At 44.8% G+C, this 18,412-nt stretch overlaps 1 protein-coding gene across 1 annotated transcript in view; it reads left to right on the forward strand.

The window, feature by feature from the left end:
* Nucleotides 1–18,412, forward strand: part of camta1a (calmodulin binding transcription activator 1a) — a gene marked incomplete at both ends in the record, with an annotated part of 432,050 nt that overhangs the window by 314,211 nt on the left and 99,427 nt on the right. Inside the window, 4 exons of the mRNA XM_080734049.1 lie at nt 9,503–10,464; nt 10,986–11,375; nt 12,310–12,654; nt 13,216–13,902. Of these exons, the coding sequence (XP_080590175.1) occupies nt 9,503–10,464; nt 10,986–11,375; nt 12,310–12,654; nt 13,216–13,902 (2,384 nt within the window). The remainder of the gene's footprint in view (nt 1–9,502; nt 10,465–10,985; nt 11,376–12,309; nt 12,655–13,215; nt 13,903–18,412) is intronic.

Here is an 18,412-nt window from a genome sequence, read left to right on the forward strand (position 1 = left end):
CCGACAGCAGAGATATCAAAGTGCGGGTCCTTGACATGAAAAAGGTTGAGAGTCACTGAACTTAAAGGGGAACTCCACCACTTTTCAACCTATGTTCATATAATTGGTCCTCACTCAAAAATAGCTTTTTTTTTTTTTTCTCAGAGGAGGGCTGTGGGCTGGTCAGAAACCCATCGTCTTGTGACATCATCGATTACCAATCCAGCTTATAGAAACTGCAGGCTTTCTATTCCTGAAAAGTTGCAATTTTAAAGTGGAAGCCATTGTTCTCGCGATAATAAAAATCTAAATATTTTTTTCAAAAATATTGATTGCATTTTTTTTTGGGAAAATGATGATGTCACAAGACGATGGATTCTGAACTTCCCACAGCTCTCCAAGGAGACTTGGACTGAGTAGAAAAAAATGGTGATATTTTATCATGAACATTAGTGAGGACCTATTATATGAAGACAGGTTGAAAAGTGGTGAACTACTCCTTTAAGACAACACAACACTGAAAGTAATAGTGGTGAAACCGCGACCCAAATCAACACTGTCAAATCAACAAATGGAACCAGACCCACAAGGATGCATTCTTTTGGACCCCCGGTGGTCCCCGGACACAACGCTGAGAAACGGTGGACTATGAGCATCAGAACGGGAGTGTGTGTGTGGTGGTGGTGGTGGTGGTGGCAAAGGCAACGAGACAACCGGAAAGGTTGCAGCGGAGAGACTGTTCATTATCAGCTGTTTTATAGGTAGGAGATTTATAGAGAACGCGGAGTGCGTCAGGGGGTATCGGCTTATTACTTGTTGCTCGCCGATAACAGTCACAAAGCCGTATCTGAAATTGCACAGCTGTTCTAGAGGGTCACGCTAATCAATCACATGACCCGACAATTTCATGAGTGTAGAGGGGAGGGCGTAGTGGAGGAGAAGGTCGTTCCGTTGCGACTGAAAGACGAAGTGTTCTGTAGAATCCTCTATTGGATTTCTTTCCCTTTGTTTTTTGTTTTATTTCTGATGAGCTGAGGCGGGGTAACAAGCTGTTCACTGAGCGGGACGGAACATCGTTCTTTCACGGACACATAAATGCACACACAAAGAAACCCGGTAAAACATTCCAGACAGTTTCACACCTCCTATGTCGCTATAGGTGCCATTAAATGCAGTTCCGGTTGTCGGTGCTCCTTTGTAAGGTTAATTACGGTTTCTCTCCTAGGGCCGAGGCCCACTTGGTGGGACATGAGGATATTGCAAGTAGGCACCCAAATAATTGGCAAGATACTAAGATTGTATTAATAATGTAATTAATATATTACACATGTAAATACAGTACATTAATATAAAAAAATATTATGTAAAAATGTCATGGTATTTTTTTCTTTAAAGGGGCCACACCATGCTTTTAAAAATATATATTGTATAATATATAAATATTGGTCGATAATACGGTTTTATACAGGTTTTAGCTTAACTCATTTAGTGCCACCCCTTTCACCACTAGAGGGCGCCCAGTGGCCATAGAAAATCCCATAGAGATATGCTGGTATATGCAGAAGCCCTGCAGCCATGACTTGCCTGAACACTTTCCTTTGTGCATGTACAGGAAGAGGATGAAGTTAGCTTGAAGTTAGCTATTGGCTACCAAGCATTTTAGAAGCCTTATTTTCGTCAACTTAGCCATGATTAAAGGAGAAGACCGTTCATAAAGGGTTAACTACTTTTTAGGTGTCTTACCTCATCTAATGAATAGTGGTCGAGGTCTTGCTATTATCTCCCAAAGCATTGTTGTGATTTTCGTCAAAACCGGAAAGCCGAGTTCCTTCTCACAACGGCGGTTCATGGGCAAAACCAAAATCCAAGTATTTAAACATGTTAAAACAACAAAATAACGCCTCAGGTTTCCTTCTTGGACTCACAGCAGTGAACAGATGTCAACAAACGGCACGTGATCGCAGCACTGTTGTGAAACAGCCGTAAAGCGAATGCTGTCTCCAGCATGGAAATGTATTTTATTCTACCAGCAGGGGCGTAGTTTTGCAATATTTTGTTGCTTCTCACAGCTAAATGTATGGGAAAAGCGATCTATGCAGTTCTATAATGATCCAAACCCCTTCAGTATGACTATCTACTGCACGTTTGTTGCATATTCATGAGCCATTGGCATTGATTGTTGCAACTTGTCACACTCTAGTAGTCTATTCAGCCAAGGCAACAAAGAACATTCCAGCGACAATAACGTGTGAAAAGCCTAGTAGTACAAATTTGAACCTGTTTTATAATATTATATGTTATACTACTGCAGTAGGCCTAACTAAAGTTTTCAAATAAATGTATTGGAGTAAAAGTAGAATATTTGGATCAGTGTTGTAGTGAGTAGAAGTAAAATTATTGGAAATACTCAAGTAAAGTACTTCTACTTAGAAAAGTAAATAGTTATTTTACACCCCTGGTTACTGTAAATCAGAATAAATGTTATTGATAACAGTCAAGATAAACATCAATGTAGTAGCATAGATAATGGACATTATAGCTTTTCTGGATGAGAAAAAAAAGTGGATATGTAGGCCCATTCATAGCTGTTCTTTTATTGACCAAATGTGACAACAATGACAAACATCTGATAAATAGAAAAAGCATACTAAATACATACTACATTTCTATCTATCATAAGCTCATTATATCAAATTGAAATAGGCCTATAAGCTAAGACACTATATCAGAAATATATTCACAAGGAATAAAACAAAAGGGTAGAAATACAATTTCTAAAGTCTAAAGGTTCAAATCTGTACTACTAGGCTTTTCACACGTTATTGTCGCTGGAATGTTCTTTGTTGCCTTGGCTGAATAGACTACTAGAGTGTGACAAGTTGCAACAATCAATGCCAATGGCTCATGAATATGCAACAAACGTGCAGTAGATAGTCATACTGAAGGGGTTTGGATCATTATAGAACTGCATAGATCGCTTTTCCCATACATTTAGCTGTGAGAAGCAACAAAATATTGCAAAACTACGCCCCTGCTGGTAGAATAAAATACATTTCCATGCTGGAGACAGCATTCGCTTTACGGCTGTTTCACAACAGTGCTGCGATCACGTGCCGTTTGTTGACATCTGTTCACTGCTGTGAGTCCAAGTAGGAAACCTGAGGCGTTATTTTGTTGTTTTAACATGTTTAAATACTTGGATTTTGGTTTTGCCCATGAACCGCCGTTGTGAGAAGGAACTCTGCTTTCCGGTTTTGACGAAAATCACAACAATGCTTTGGGAGATAATAGCAAGACCTCGACCACTATTCATTAGATGAGGTAAGACACCTAAAAAGTAGTTAACCCTTTATGAACGGTCTTCTCCTTTAAACCTTGCACACCTCATGCATGGGAAACTAGACCAGGTCACCTGGTCGTGCCAGACCCACAATGAAAACTAGTATGGCACTGAACTAACACATGAACACACAGGATTTTATAGTCTCAGCAACAAAGCGTAGTGAGCTTGTAGATCGGCTGTTTTCACTAGTATGGCACTGAACTAACACATGAACACACAGGATTGTATAGGCTGAGCAGCTGGAAATGTTTGTGAGCTTGTAGATGGGCTGAGGAATTTATAGTGTCAGCAGCTCGTCAGCCAACTCAACTCAGCTGGTCCTGTACAGGTGACGGCACTCAAGGCAATCAGCCCAGCAAGGGAAGGGAGGGGCAGATGAGCAGGCACACTGAGGAAAAGAGGGACAGGCACACTGAGGAAAAGAGGGACCGACAATCCTGGATTGCATTGGAGTGGATTTGTGCAGTTTGTTCACAGCTTTCAAACAAAAAAATCCGATTGGAAATCCGTTCAGGCATTCTTGAGATAATCGCCATTATACCCAGGGGGCAAAGGAAGGTGTGCTGCATTTGCCCCGACATACAAAGTTGTCCACCAGAAATATTATCTATGACCCAGTAGGATCACAACCTATATGGACAACCCGGTCAATTTGTACAACAAAGTCCAATATGGCCGCCTCAATAGCCCCTATTAGTTTTAATGGGGGGGTGAATAGGGCAAAATTTTAAACTGAGGGATATTTCCACGAAACTTCACAGGTTGATCAATGGTATACATATGAACATTTTTTGTATTGCAAGTTTCCATGAAATCCAATATGGCCGCCACAATATGGCCGCCATAATGTAAGGACCCAGAAAATAGGTTTTGCCTACTTCTGAACTAACTTCTGAACCAGATGAGCTAGAAACGCAAACTTGGTGTCTATTTCATGGTGTCTGACCATGGGAGACTCAATGGAATAGCTAATTTTATTATTGGGTGTGTCTGGACCTTTATTGTGCATATTTGCAAGATGGTGGACTCCCAAAATAGAGCTTTAACATAATTTCTACTATGATTGTTGACTGCTTTTGCAAATACAAGCAATATGAATCCATTTGCTAAGATTTATGGCACAGACAGAAGGGACTTATACCTGTATTATTCTTGCGTTTGCATGTTGTCAAAATGGCTGTAAACGAGATATTATATTTCCTGTCCGATTCTACTGTATGTAGTTGTAGCAATGACTTCAGATAAAATCAGAGACCAAAACAATGTATCTTAGAAATTATTTTTTAATTTAAAAAAAAAGAAAAAAAAGAGAGAGATTATCTCAATGAAATTAATGCAACTGCCTTTTTGGGTCTTTCACACATAGACATGCACATGCTTTCCAACAACTTCAGCTTCAGGGAAATTATAATGAACACATGATTAAAACAGGCTGCATTATAATGCAAATAATTGCTAGTCACTATCACTGTCATGTGTACCTATCCTGCTGCATCTTGTCTCCAGTCCTTGGCAACGACACCCCAAGTAGCATGCAATTCCCTTCTTCGCACATGAACAGTTTTTCTGGCAGCCTTTGATACAGCTACATGATATTGCCTTGTCCATTGATATAGGCCAGGCTGGCTCTGTAGATGGACAGGGGACTGCCTTCCCATCACTGAGAGACCATCCATATTCAGTGAAGCAAGGGATGTCTGGCTTCGCGATGTGTGCAGTTTTATCTATTATGGCTGCTAGAGCAGCTCTTTTCAGGTGCAGGCCAAAGGCATTTTCTGTAGGTGGCAGCAGCTTCAACAGGGTTGATCGGTTATTTAGGAACTTGTACACTCTCAGCTTTGCCAGGTCAAAGTCCTCCAAATGGTCAGCTTTTGATGCATTGTATATGCATCAAAAGCTGACCATTTGGAGGACTTTGACCTGGCTATTGTGAGGTCTCTAGCCTGATTCTTGACATCCTCTGAGAGGGAATAAGAGGAATTTTCACCAAACTCCTGAAGTGCAGGGAGATCTAGACCCATGCTGGTCTTGAACCATGCCTTCTTTCCAGTGAAAAAGGGATAGCTGGTGGTATCTCTGCCACTCAGGCTGTGAATAAAGGGCAGGGCACGACACTGTGCGAGTCCAAGGGCTGAGACCATGTGATGGATAGGAAGATTGGTACAACCCATCTTTACCTGAGTGGAGGATTTAAAGAAGAGACAAGGAGTGTGGTGATCAAGGAGGGGTGTGTTGTTGATGTCCCTGCACTAGAGTCAACACAACAGGAGGCCGACACAAGGGTAATTCTACACACCATCTACAGTGTCCAGGCTCACAAAGTTGACAGAGTTGTCATCCATGCTAATGACACAGACATCATCATCATGTGCCTATATCATGCTGCCACCCACCTCCTAGACCTTCCAGAGCTGTGGGTGAGAACAGAGCAGGATGCATATCTTCCTATCCATCACATGGTCTCAGCCCTTGGACTCGCACAGTGTCGTGCCCTGCTCTTTATTCACAGCCTGAGTGGCAGAGATACCACCAGCTATCCCTTTTTCACTGGAAAGAAGGCATGGTTCAAGACCAGCATGGGTCTAGATCTCCCTGCACTTCAGGAGTTTGGTGAAAATTCCTCTTATTCCCTCTCAGAGGATGTCAAGAATCAGGCTAGAGACCTCACAATAGCTGTATATGCATCAAAAGCTGACCATTCGGAGGACTTTGACCTGGCAAAGCTGAGAGTGTACAAGTTCCTAAATAACCGATCAACCCTGTTGAAGCTGCTGCCACCTACAGAAAATGCCTTTGGCCTGCACCTGAAAAGAGCTGCTCTAGCAGCCATAATAGATAAAACTGCACACATCGCGAAGCCAGACATCCCTTGCTTCACTGTGAATATGGATGGTCTCTCAGTGATGGGAAGGCAGTCCCCTGACCATCTACAGAGCCAGCCTGGCCTATATCAATGGACAAGGCAATATCATGTAGCTGTATCAAAGGCTGCCAGAAAAACTGTTCATGTGCGAAGAAGGGAATTGCATGCTACTTGGGGTGTCGTTGCCAAGGACTGGAGACAAGATGCAGCAGGATAGGTACACATGACAGTGATAGTGACTAGCAATTATTTGCATTATAATGCAGCCTGTTTTAATCATGTGTTCATTATAATTTCCCTGAAGCTGAAGTTGTTGGAAAGCATGTGCATGTCTATGTGTGAAAGACCCAAAAAGGCAGTTGCATTCATTTCATTGAGATAATCTCTCTCTTTTTTTCTTTTTTTTAAATTAAAACATAATTTCTAAGATACATTGTTTTGGTCTCTGATTTTATCTGAAGTCATTGCTACAACTACATACAGTAGAATCGGACAGGAAATATAATATCTCGTTTACAGCCATTTTGACAACATGCAAACTCAAGAATAATACAGGTATAAGTCCCTTCTGTGCCATAAATCTTAGCAAATGGATTCATATTGCTTGTATTTGCAAAAGCAGTCAACAATCATGGTAGAAATTATGTTAAAGCTCTATTTTGGGAGTCCACCATCTTGCAAATATGCACAATAAAGGTCCAGACACACCCAATAATAACATTAGCTATTCCATTGAGCCTCCCATGGTCAGACACCATGAAATAGACACCAAGTTTGCGTTTCTAGCTCATCTGGTTCAGAAGTTAGAGGCAAAACCTATTTTCTGGGTCCTTCGGCCATATTGTGGCGGCCATATTGGATTTCATGGAAACTTGCAATACAAACATTTTTCATATGTATACCATTGATCAACCTGTAAAGTTTCGTGGAAATGTCCCTCAGATTAAAATTTTGCCCTATTCACCCCCCATTAAAACTAATAGGGGCTAATAGAGGGTATGCACATCCACTGGGACCCGCCCCCCTAATCTAGACTGAGTGGCAAAACATTGAGCAGCATGGAGCATTGGAGTTTGGAAGTGCTAGTTGCAAATCCCTCAACAGCCCTGCATACCACCTGTTTCTAATTTGCACATAATGCAGGAGGCAGCAGGATGTTGTGTTGTTGAAAACGAGTGCTTCCAAACTCTGACACTTGGAAAAATAAAAACCTGCACATAATGTCTTGACAGAAAGCAGCTCATAACATGCCTATGGTGAATTCTTATGAAACAAAAACTTTGCAGATAGAAAGAGGATAATTCAAGCTTTCAGTACAACCGCAATGTTGGTGAGTTAACTTTGTTTAATACAATCAGATAGGACTTTTCTGTTTGGATGTATGGGCTGTCAATGGCAGAAATGAGTTTTTTGCCACTCAGTAGGCGTGTTCCCACATAACTTCCAGCTACAGTGATGTCACACGCATACCCTCTATATTGAGGCGGCCATATTGGACTTTGTTGTACAAATTGACCGGGTTGTCCATATAGGTTGTGATCCTACTGGGTCATAGATAATATTTCTGGTGGACAACTTTGTATGTCGGGGCAAATGCAGGTTTCCTAAAAAAAGGCTGGTTTGCCCCCTGGGTATGTAAGCAATTTACCCCGAGTGAGAGGACATTATGCTCTCATAATGTCCTGAGTGCGGGTGTTATCGGACGAGGCGCAGCCGAGTCCGATAACACCCGCACTCAGGACATTATGAGAGCATAATGTCCGACCCCGAGTGGTAAATAGCTTTTCTACCACTTTTTCCCGTATACATGAAAGAAAACACATAGTTGTAACTTGCAAGGATCTTAAGTTACAATCATTATTGCCTATAAAACTTCCGCGACGACAGCAAATAGTTCCACAAACAACATCTTCTACTCACCACCAGATGACGCCAACTCCATGCAGAGAAAGATGTCTAGCATACAGCTAAGCTAACGTCAGTTAGAAGGACCGTTCCGGCCGTAAATAGAGGCTGTTCGCTTCCAGAAAGGCATAGGTTCAGAGAAAAGGGGCTTTAAAGTTGGCGGATTGCATTGGATCCAAATAAATCGGCGACGATAGTACGCACGTTAGTAAACATAGGACCGCTGCGACCTTCATTTGTTGGTTGGGGGAAAGTCCCCGGATGTACACTGAGGCGCATTGATCTCGGACACACAACTTTGCGGCAGTGGTCCTCTCATAACCTCCGGAATTTAGCCAATCAGAATCCAGTATTTGAACACGTGACTCGAAAAAGTGGTAGAATATGTTTTACATGTTATGTAAACAAACATGGCTGCCCTGTATGTTAGATGGGGTTGTATGGGGGTGGAACATGCAAAATCGCGATTGAAATCATGTTCACCAGATTTGATGGGGTCAAAAAAAAAAAAAAAAAAAAATCAAAAAAAAAAAATTCAATTTTTTTTTTTTTTTTTTTTTTTTTTTTTAAAGCCGAACTTGTTCGGGATCGGCACTCTGCGATACGATAATAAAGCCGAACTAGTTCGGGATTGGCACTCAATGAGTTAAACAACCTCTCAGATATTGACATTTCATGTTCTGTCTGTCTCTAATTCCAAGCCATTTTATATGCAATACCAAAATGCCCTTTGTTGGCAACGGGGCGCTGTCTTTGGGCTAAAATTGGAACGATACAGAAAAGATACCATGGCACCATGCTAATCTTTTCTGTATCGCTCCAATTTTAGCATGGCACCATGCTAATCTTTTCTGTATCACTCCAATTTTAGCATGGCACCATGCTAATCTTCTCTGTATCGTTCCAATTTTAGAACATAGCCTCCCAAAAAGTACCGCCCCCTTCTCGAGGGGGCTCAATAGGATATGGGCCCTGATGTGACATCACACCAGTACCCTTTTCAGGAGAGAACCATTCGGACACACTCACTCAGAAAATCACAGACATTTGATGAATGCTATTTTTTTTGGGGGGGGGGGTGGAACATTTTTACACCATCACACCATTGAACGTAATAGCTGAAAATCTCACAAGATTGAACCGTTCCTCAAGCTATATGCTATGTTACTACCATTGATCCAAGCCGGAACAAAATCCATTCGATTGATCATTAAAATAAACTCTGAATATGCACACGGCCCTCCCATCTGACCACTTAAGAGGTCAGCTAGTTGGGCCGCGAACGCTTTTAACAACCAGAAAAGGTTGCTCTTAGTACCCGTGATTGATCGTGTCCCTCATCTCCCCCCTTTCTCTTTTTCCACTCCCTCTTCCCCTCTTCCCCCTCACATCTCTCCCTCTGTCCGGCGCAGGCGCGGGGAGCAGCGTGCACCACAAGTGCAACAGCGCCAAGCACCGCATCATCTCGCCCAAGGTGGACGCCCGCGGCTACGGTGGCGCCCACTCCGAGGTCCAGAACAATGACGTGTCGGAGGGCAAGACCGAGCACAGCGGCGGCGGCAGCCATGGCGGGGGCAAGAGCTCCGGCGGCGGGGCGGCGGCCGCCCGGGAGAAGCGCAACGGCAAGGTCCACAAGCCGGCCCTGCTCCACCAGAACAGCATGGAGGTGTCCTCCACCAACCAGGTGGAGGTGCCCGACACCACCCAGAACTCGCCGGTCTCCATCAGCAGCGGGCTGAACAGCGACCCGGACATGGCCGACAGCCCCGCCGTGACGGGCATGGGCGGCCACGTGGCCTCCGTCATGTCCGGCCTGTCCCAGAGCGTCTTCATGTCCGAGGTGGCCGGGGACCCCGTCTACAGCATGTCCCCGACCGGCGGTCCCAACGCGCACCTGATGGGCCCGGACGCCGCCGCTGCTGCCGCTGTTGCCGCCGCTGCTGCCGCCGCCGCCCAGGGCCTGGTGATGTCCGTGGCCCCCGACGGCCACAAGTTCGCCTTCCCCGGCGGGGGAGGAGGAGGGGTGGGAGAGGCCGGGAGCGCCGGCCAGGCGGACGGCCTCTCCATGCTCTCGGAGGAGCTGGTGCTCTCCAGCAGCCTGGACTCGGGCTCCATCAAGATCCCCGGCGAGACCAACATGAACTTCGACCCCGACTGCTTCCTGAACAACCCCAAGCAGGGCCAGACGTACGGCGGCAGCGCCATGAAGACGGAGAGCAACGCCTCGTCCTCGTCGTGCGCCAACGGCGCCCTGCGGGGCTCCCCCTCCGTGGCGGACAACAACAGCTACGTGTTCAGCGCCGCGCTGGTGAAGAACATCAAGACGGAGGACACGTCCTTCGAGCAGCAGCTGGCCAAGGAGAGCGGCTACCAGGTAGGGCGTTCACCAACTATTCGAATATTCGAATATTGGAATATCAAAGTCACTATTCGACGTTGTTCACCGAAGTCGAATATTCGCTTATTTTAATTTTTGTATTGTTTTCTCTTTAATCAAAATATAGTTTAGATTGGCTAGATAGGAAGTAATAAAAATGAGTGGTCAATGCCCCTGGTGGATGAATTTGTTAATGCTCTATACCAGGGGTTCTCAAACCTTTTTTAGGCCGTGACCCCCAAAATAAACACATTTGAACTGGGGACCCCCACCCTGACAAGCACTTAGAATTGTAGGTATTACATTTAATGTGACTCGGTTCCGCAGATATATATTGTGAAAATAGCAGATCTACATGCTATGAGCATGTAGATCTGCTATTTTCACAATGTTCGCCTCTTGCTTACTTAATAATTGACAGTTTGGCCAGTCCTGTCGAATATTCGACTATTCGAATACTTTGAGGTCGAATAATTCGAATACTAAAAAATCACTATTCGTGAATGCCCTACTACCAGGTGGGAGGACCGGTGGGGAACTGCGGCGGCGGGGTCTCGGTGGCGGTGCCGGGGCAGCCGTCGGGCGTCCAGGTCCAGGGCCTCACCCTGGCCCCGGCGGGCTCCCTGCTCGCCAGCGGCGGCGGTCTGAGCCCCAGCACCACGCTGGAGCAGATGGACTTCAGCGCCATCGACGCCAAGCAGGACTACGCGTCCGGCGGCGCGGCGGTGAGCTACGGCCAGGCCATGTCCAGCCCTCACATGTCCTCACACCAGAGCCGCTCGCCCAGCTTCTTCCTCCAGGACACCTCGCAGACGGGCCAGGCCCAGCAGGGCAGGGCCGGCATGGGCCAGAAGACCCACATGATGGAGCACAACTCCCACGACTCTGGGGCCTACATGGGCCTGCAGGTAGGCGTGGGCGATGCAGTGATGAATGTCGTTGAGACGATACAATGTCTCCATGATATGCCTTTTCAGTGATATCGTATTTATCGTGATACAATGAGGGAGCCTTATCAAAGATCCTGTTGAATTGTTAATGCAGAGATTCATTGCAGAATTCATTTAAACCTGCATTTTTGTTCTAAAGTAGTTCTCAAACGTTAACCCATTTAGGCCAGGGAATGCCCATACTGTAAGTCCTACATCTCATTAGTCCTACTTTGGTTAGGGCTAGGTTTTAGGGTTAGGTTTAGGCATAGTTTTACTGAGGTTAGGGTTAGGGTTAGGTTTAAGTTTAGGCATAGTATTTTTCACCAGGTTAACAGTCACCAGATTCTGACTAATGGGATGTCGGACCAATGCCATGGCACCTTTAGGCCTAAGTCCGATTTGAAAATTACCCACTGTTTTTCTGGAAAACGTATTACTCAGCCTCTGTAGCAGCTAGAAACAAAATTCCAAAACTATTTGATAGCTTACACCTTTGGCTTTCATAGAAGAAAATCAGAAAATTAATTTCTTATATTTTTTTCAAAAGTTACTGTACTACATACTGTAATATACAAAAATGTGTTCCTGGCCTGAGGGGGGGACAGTATACAAATGAAACCAAATCCATTTGGTTTAATTTGTATACTGTCAGAGTTACACACTTGTAAGGATCAATTTAGACCTCGCAAAAGGAACCCAGAGAGTCCCTGGATCCCACATTGAGGACCACTGGTCTAAATGGTCTGTTACTCCTCCTACCTTGTACTGGTGGTTGTACTGTTAAGTAACTTGAGAAATAACCATAAAAACCAACATGAAAAAGAGTGATAAGATTGTGGAATATCGGAATACGGCTTGGGAAAATATCGTGATATTGTATTTTCTCCTATCGCCCACCCCCTACCTGCAGGTGGTGAAGACGGACTCTCCGGGCAGCAACGGCCACCTCCACCACCACCACCACCACCAGGTCCACCAGAACCAGCACAGGTCCAACTGCAACGGCGGCTCCCCGACGGAGGGCCCCGTCGGGGGGCAGGCCGGCTCGCTGCAGCTGCTGCAGTACCAGGGCGGCTTCCCCGGGATGGGCGCCGAACACGAGGAGGTGGTGGTCGGCCTGGAGCAGCAGCAAGGCTCGGGTCAGGGTGGAGGAGCCGAGAACGGCGCAGACGGCCTGCTCAAGCCCGGCGATCACATCCAGGCCTGCGGGGGAGGGGGGAGCACAGAGGGAGGCGGGGCAGAGCACTACCTGCAGGTAGGGCTGTCACGATATAGTAACTGTATGGAAATATCGTTTTTGACTTAAAAAATTGAAGTATATCGAAATGAAAACAGCTAAAATCGTATCGTTTTATTTTGTATCGAATCGGCAGTGCAAAGAATCGATTGTATCGATACTACCTACTTGTGCATTGTATTTAGCATTTTTAAGAAGAAAAAATTTAAAGGAGGGGTTTAATTACTTTTCCTTTCCATATACCACTGGTCTATCGATAAATGTGTGAAATCTCTGGGTTCATGTCAAGGTGCAGGTTTGTCCATATACAATGTCCATGTATTTGGCAGATAATCACAGTGTTTACTTATTTATATCCCTAATAATACATGTTTCCCATAAAAACCTGCACTATCCACACCTTTCACACAGATTTAATTTCTTTGCTAAATAGTTACTATATCGATTTTAAATCATTGAATCGAATCGTATCGTATCACCATGAATGAATCAATATCGTCCATGTATCGTATCGTCAACCATGTATTGTGATATGTATCGAATCGCTATTAAAATGTATCGTTACACCCCTACCTGCAGGGACCCGACAACAGAGCGGGAGGAGGGCCCGGGGGAGGAGGCGACGGCGTGGTCCTTCGTAACGGTAACGGCGGCAACGACGGCCGGTCACAACAGCAGCAGCAGCAGCAGCAACAGCAACAACAACAGATGCAGCCCCTCATGCAGAGCACAGGCATGGTCCAGGGCCTCTACAACACCGTGGGAACCCACCACGGCAGTAACGGCGCGGCAACGGGGACGGGCATGGAGATCAGCCTGGACCACTTCGACATCTCCTTCGGGAACCAGTTCTCCGACCTCATCAACGACTTCATCTCGGTGGACGGCAGCGGGACCGCGATGGCGGCGGCGAGCGGCGCCCTGTACGCCCACCAGCTGGTGGCGGCGGCCCACGGCTCCGACGGTCAGGCCGGCGGTCAGGCCGGCGGGGGCCCCCAGCAGATCCCGGAGGACGGCGTCGGTGGGACCAGGGGCTCTAGCGGCTACAGCCCCTCGGAGCTGTGCCTGCAGCCGTGCTGCAGTCCCCAGTCTCTGAGCGGAGGGGCCGGGCCCGCGGGGGCCGCCGGAGAGGCGGGCTCGCTGTCCTACATGCACGTGGCGGAGGTGGTGTCGGCCGCCGTGGCCCAAGGCGCCCTGGGAATGCTGCAGGCCACCGGCAGGCTCTTCATGGTCACCGACTACTCGCCCGAGTGGTCCTACCCTGAGGTGAGTGGTCGCTGTTGTTGCTGGTCCTTCGGGTGTTTATCTCGAGTTCGTGAAAAGGTAGTGAGCCTACTAATAACGAACTAAAATGTGCCTGATTGAGTTAGCACTTAAAAAAACATATTTCTACCACTTTTTGTGGTCACATGTTCAGATACTGGATTCTGATTGGCTTAAAACAGTGGTAAATCAGTCAACAACCTTGAGTTGGCTCATGGACCCCGCCCACTGTTGTGTTGCAGTTGTAACATTTCCAAGATCTTGCAAGTTACAACTGTGTTTTCTTTCATTTATATGGTAGAAGTGGTAGAAAAGCAATTTACCATTCGAGGGTTGTGTGTTGTAGGCTGATTTACCACTGTTTCAGGGTTGTTTGGCACTCAGCTTCGCCTCGTGCCACAACCCTGAAACAGTGGTAAATCAGCCAACAACCCACTCCCTCTCATGGTAAACGGCTTACATATACATATTGTCGTTGTCGGTTGGAAACCTCGTATCTCCAAGTTTCAAATTTGTAAATGTTTTCGCAAAGCAAAGCCCTGCTTCATCATACAAGGCCGTCGCACAAAAGTAGTGAAAACAGCAGATCTACAAGCACACAACGCCTCGCACCACGAGGCGTTGTGTGCTTGTAGATCGGCTGTTTTCACTAGTTTAAATCATTTTTAAAATGATAAATGCAAAACAAACCGTTTTGGACACACAGTACAAGGTTTCCAACAGACAGACAACGACGATATAATCTTCAAAATCACACAGTTACAAAGTGATTTAAACGAGAATATATTCAATACAACCAAATGAAATGAGCAACTAAAATAAAAATGCGGTTTGACATGCTTGGATGTCCTCCAAATGCTGCATGGTCAAAGGGATGATTACCATTATATTTTTGACAGGAATGGGATCGTGAGGGCCTGCCACATTAGCATATTCATAGATCCCGGCGTACAAAAAGAGGGCAACGATAGAGCTGCTAACACTCCTGCAGGGATGATGTTTTGGGGGGGGGAGAAAATGACTTGACAAAGTCGACATGTGCGTTTGAACGGAGATAAACATGCAAGGCTTTTAACCAAACCTAACCAGGGGACATGGGGACTTTGAAGTCGCGCGTCACCTTCAGCTTTACAAGCCACCGCCAGTAAGGACAGCAGTGAACATGACAGCACTCAGCCAGTCGAGGAAAGATTTCCATGTCCCCAGAATATTTTAGAGGATTAGAGCAAAAAATATCTGCTCACTAAATGAGTCCCAACTGGAGGATTTGATTTAATGCAGTGAGACTTTATGCAACATAAGCTCTGTACTGATGACTTCTGTTATATGTTTTTTTTTTATCAATAATATAAAAGTGCTAAATAAGTAAAGACATAATGCACCTGATCTTTGCTAGAGCAGGTGAATATAGAGCATACATGGGCATCTGGGGGCCACATGCGGCCCCCACCTTCACCCTCAGGTTAATACCAGAATACTGATGTATTATTTCAGCTGTTACAATTCCAAACATGACCTGCTTTAATTCCATCAGTCAATATTAGTAGCTTAATGACTAGTATAGTAGTATTAAAATGTATTTGTATTTAGGTTCATATACGGTAGTTAACATGAGTATATAACTAAATGCGTTTGAAATTAAATCAAAATGTTACATTTCAGGATTCCAATAAAAAAGAACGCCAATCTACAAGCTCAAAACGCATCGCAGCGCGATGCGTTTTGAGCTTGTAGATCTGCTATTTTTGCTTCTTTTTTATGAGATACTAGAATGACAAAGTAGGATGTAGCAATATGCATTGTGGCCCTCTGGAGTGAAGGTGGAAATATAGTAGCCCTCACCATCATCAAAGTTGCCCACCCCTGATATAGAGCATCAGTTCTCAAAGTGGGGTCCGGGGATTCCAGGGGGTCCCCAGGTAAAGTAATTACCAATTTTTATTAATTTTGAAACATAAAAATGTTAACATAAATCTTCTCTTCTGCGGTCCCTGGCACAAACCCTTTTCAGATGGGGGTCCGTGGCCAAATACATAGCAACTTGGGGGTCCTTGACATGAAAATGTTTGAGAACCACTGCATATTGAGGTACAGAGATGTGTTTTGAGAGGTGTTTTCTGGGAGTTTTCTGAGAGTAGATTATTTCTAGTAGCTCGGCTAGTAGAAATATAGCTGTGAGTCGGGACCTCCGGGGGGTCCCCACATGATTTTGGAGGGGTCCCCAGATCACAGTAAAGTGACAATGTAATGACTTTTAGGACGTTTTAAATGCCTAAAATGAAATTAAATAAAACATTTCGTGGGGTGTCTTCAAATATCACAGAGAGAATCCAGTGAGACCATGTCTGAGGTAGTCCAGAATTGAAACATGAATAATAATATGCTTTCATTCACTTTCAACCTGGCATCATTATTTTGGGCAGTAATTATTTTGTCCAAAATAATAATTGCGACCGTAGGTCGCAGTTTACTCTCAGAACCGCCACAGCTTGATCGTATCCGTCCGTCTGTCCTGACACTGTGGTTCCCCTGACACATCACTGTGACTGTGACATCACAGGTGACATCACAGTGATGTCAGATACTCAGAGCAGGGATAACGCCGGCCGGAACACTGTGGTTCCCCTGACACATCAATGTGACATCACAGTGATGTCAGATACTCAGAGCAGGGATTTCCATGTATGGGCATAAACAGGTGACATCACCGTGGTGTGGCTGGTTCAGACAGGGATCTCCGGCTGGTTCAGACAGGGATCTCCATGTATGGGCGTAAAAGGGATTGTATGTATGATGTCAGATGTGATAGACGTCATAGGATTTTCACATAACGAATAACTGAGTAAGCATGTTTGGGGTCATATAGCATATCTCCATATACAGTACATGGATCTTCATATATGGGTACCAGGGGTCTCCATATATGGGCAACTGGTCCGATAGACCAGTGTTTCTCAACCTTTTTTCTGCATGGGCACACTTTTCATGTCCCAAGAATCCATGGGCACACCAACATAATACGGGGGTGTAAATATCGTCACTGTCGGGAAGAAACCTTGTATCTCCAAGTTTCAAATGTGTACATTTCTTCGCAAAGTAAAGCCCTGCTTCATCATACAAGGCTGTCGCACAACAGTAGTGAAAACAGCAGATCTACAAGCACACAACGCCTTGCACCGCGAGGCGTTGTGTGCTTGTAGATCGGCGCAAGACACGGCACGGCCTCACTCTTTAGGGCGAGGTCGCTTGTCGCCCTGAGGCGTATTACTAGTAGTTGATAATATAATATAACTGGAACACAGGTTATTTTTTTCCATTTCCTAAAACTAAATTAGACAAAATGCATACAATTTACCAAAGGGAGCCCCCCACACCCACAATAACAGCCTACGGTGCAAACAGCTATAAAGTAATTTCACTGTCAGCGTTCTGTTACAATAGAGAGTGAAAATGTCCCACTTGATTAATTTGGAAGAGAGAGAGACTGAAATCTGCTACATAGCCTACTTCTGAGAAGTATGGCCAAAGTACTTCAAAGCAGTTCATTCAGCAGTTTTTAGGAGACTTTATTTTCTTTATATTAATAAAAATGTTTCAAAAAATATTCACAAATTGCACCCTCATTATAACCATTTGAGCGTGTGTGAAAAATACACTTCAAATGTTCAAGAATGGATCGCTTGATCTTTATTTACACAGTCCTGCACATAAAGCAGTTCAATCTGTCATGTGCTGTCGATTGAAATGAATACAAAGAAATACAATACAGTGAAGCAATACATCTCTTATACAGTAGTTCAGCCAGGCATAGAAGCTGTTTGGTTCTCAACCTGTGGGTCGGGACCTCCCCACATGATTTTGGAGGGGTCCCAGATGACAGTGAAGTGACAACGAAGACCTTTTTAATACCTATAAAAATGAAAGAAAGAAAGAAATACTATTACTGCATCAAACGTAATCAGCAAACTATACTATACAAACTGGTCAAACATTGGAAACATTTTAGAGTTGTTCAAGAAAGAGGCACAAATTGTGAAGCTCGTATATATCGTCGTTGCCGGGTGGAAACCTTGTATCTCCAAGTTTCAAATTTGTACGTTCTTTCGCAAAGTAAAGCCCTGCTTCATCATACAAAGTCGTCGCACAAAAGTAGTGAAAACAGCAGATCTACAAGCACACAACGCCTCGCATTGCGAGGCGTTGTGTGCTTGTAGATCGGCTGTTTTCACTAGTTTAATCATTTTTTAAATGATAAACGCAAAACTAACGGTTTTGGACATACAAGGTTTTCATCCGACAACGATGATATGCTGTTTTCACAACAGCAAACTAAATGTAATGCCTCAGCTCCTACAAGTCCAAGTTATGTCAGTCCACAGTTCAAATAAGAATATTTTGGGGGTCACGGACTGAAAAGGTGAGAACCACCCTGCAAGCCAAATTACGTCATGATGACGTTATGATAACGTCCTCCAGTGACTCCGGTGACGTTCAGAACTAGGCCAGATCACAG

This window comes from Nannobrachium achirus (assembly GCF_963921795.1).
Source record: "Nannobrachium achirus genome assembly, chromosome: 9".
Taxonomy (NCBI): Eukaryota; Metazoa; Chordata; class Actinopteri; order Myctophiformes; family Myctophidae; genus Nannobrachium; species Nannobrachium achirus.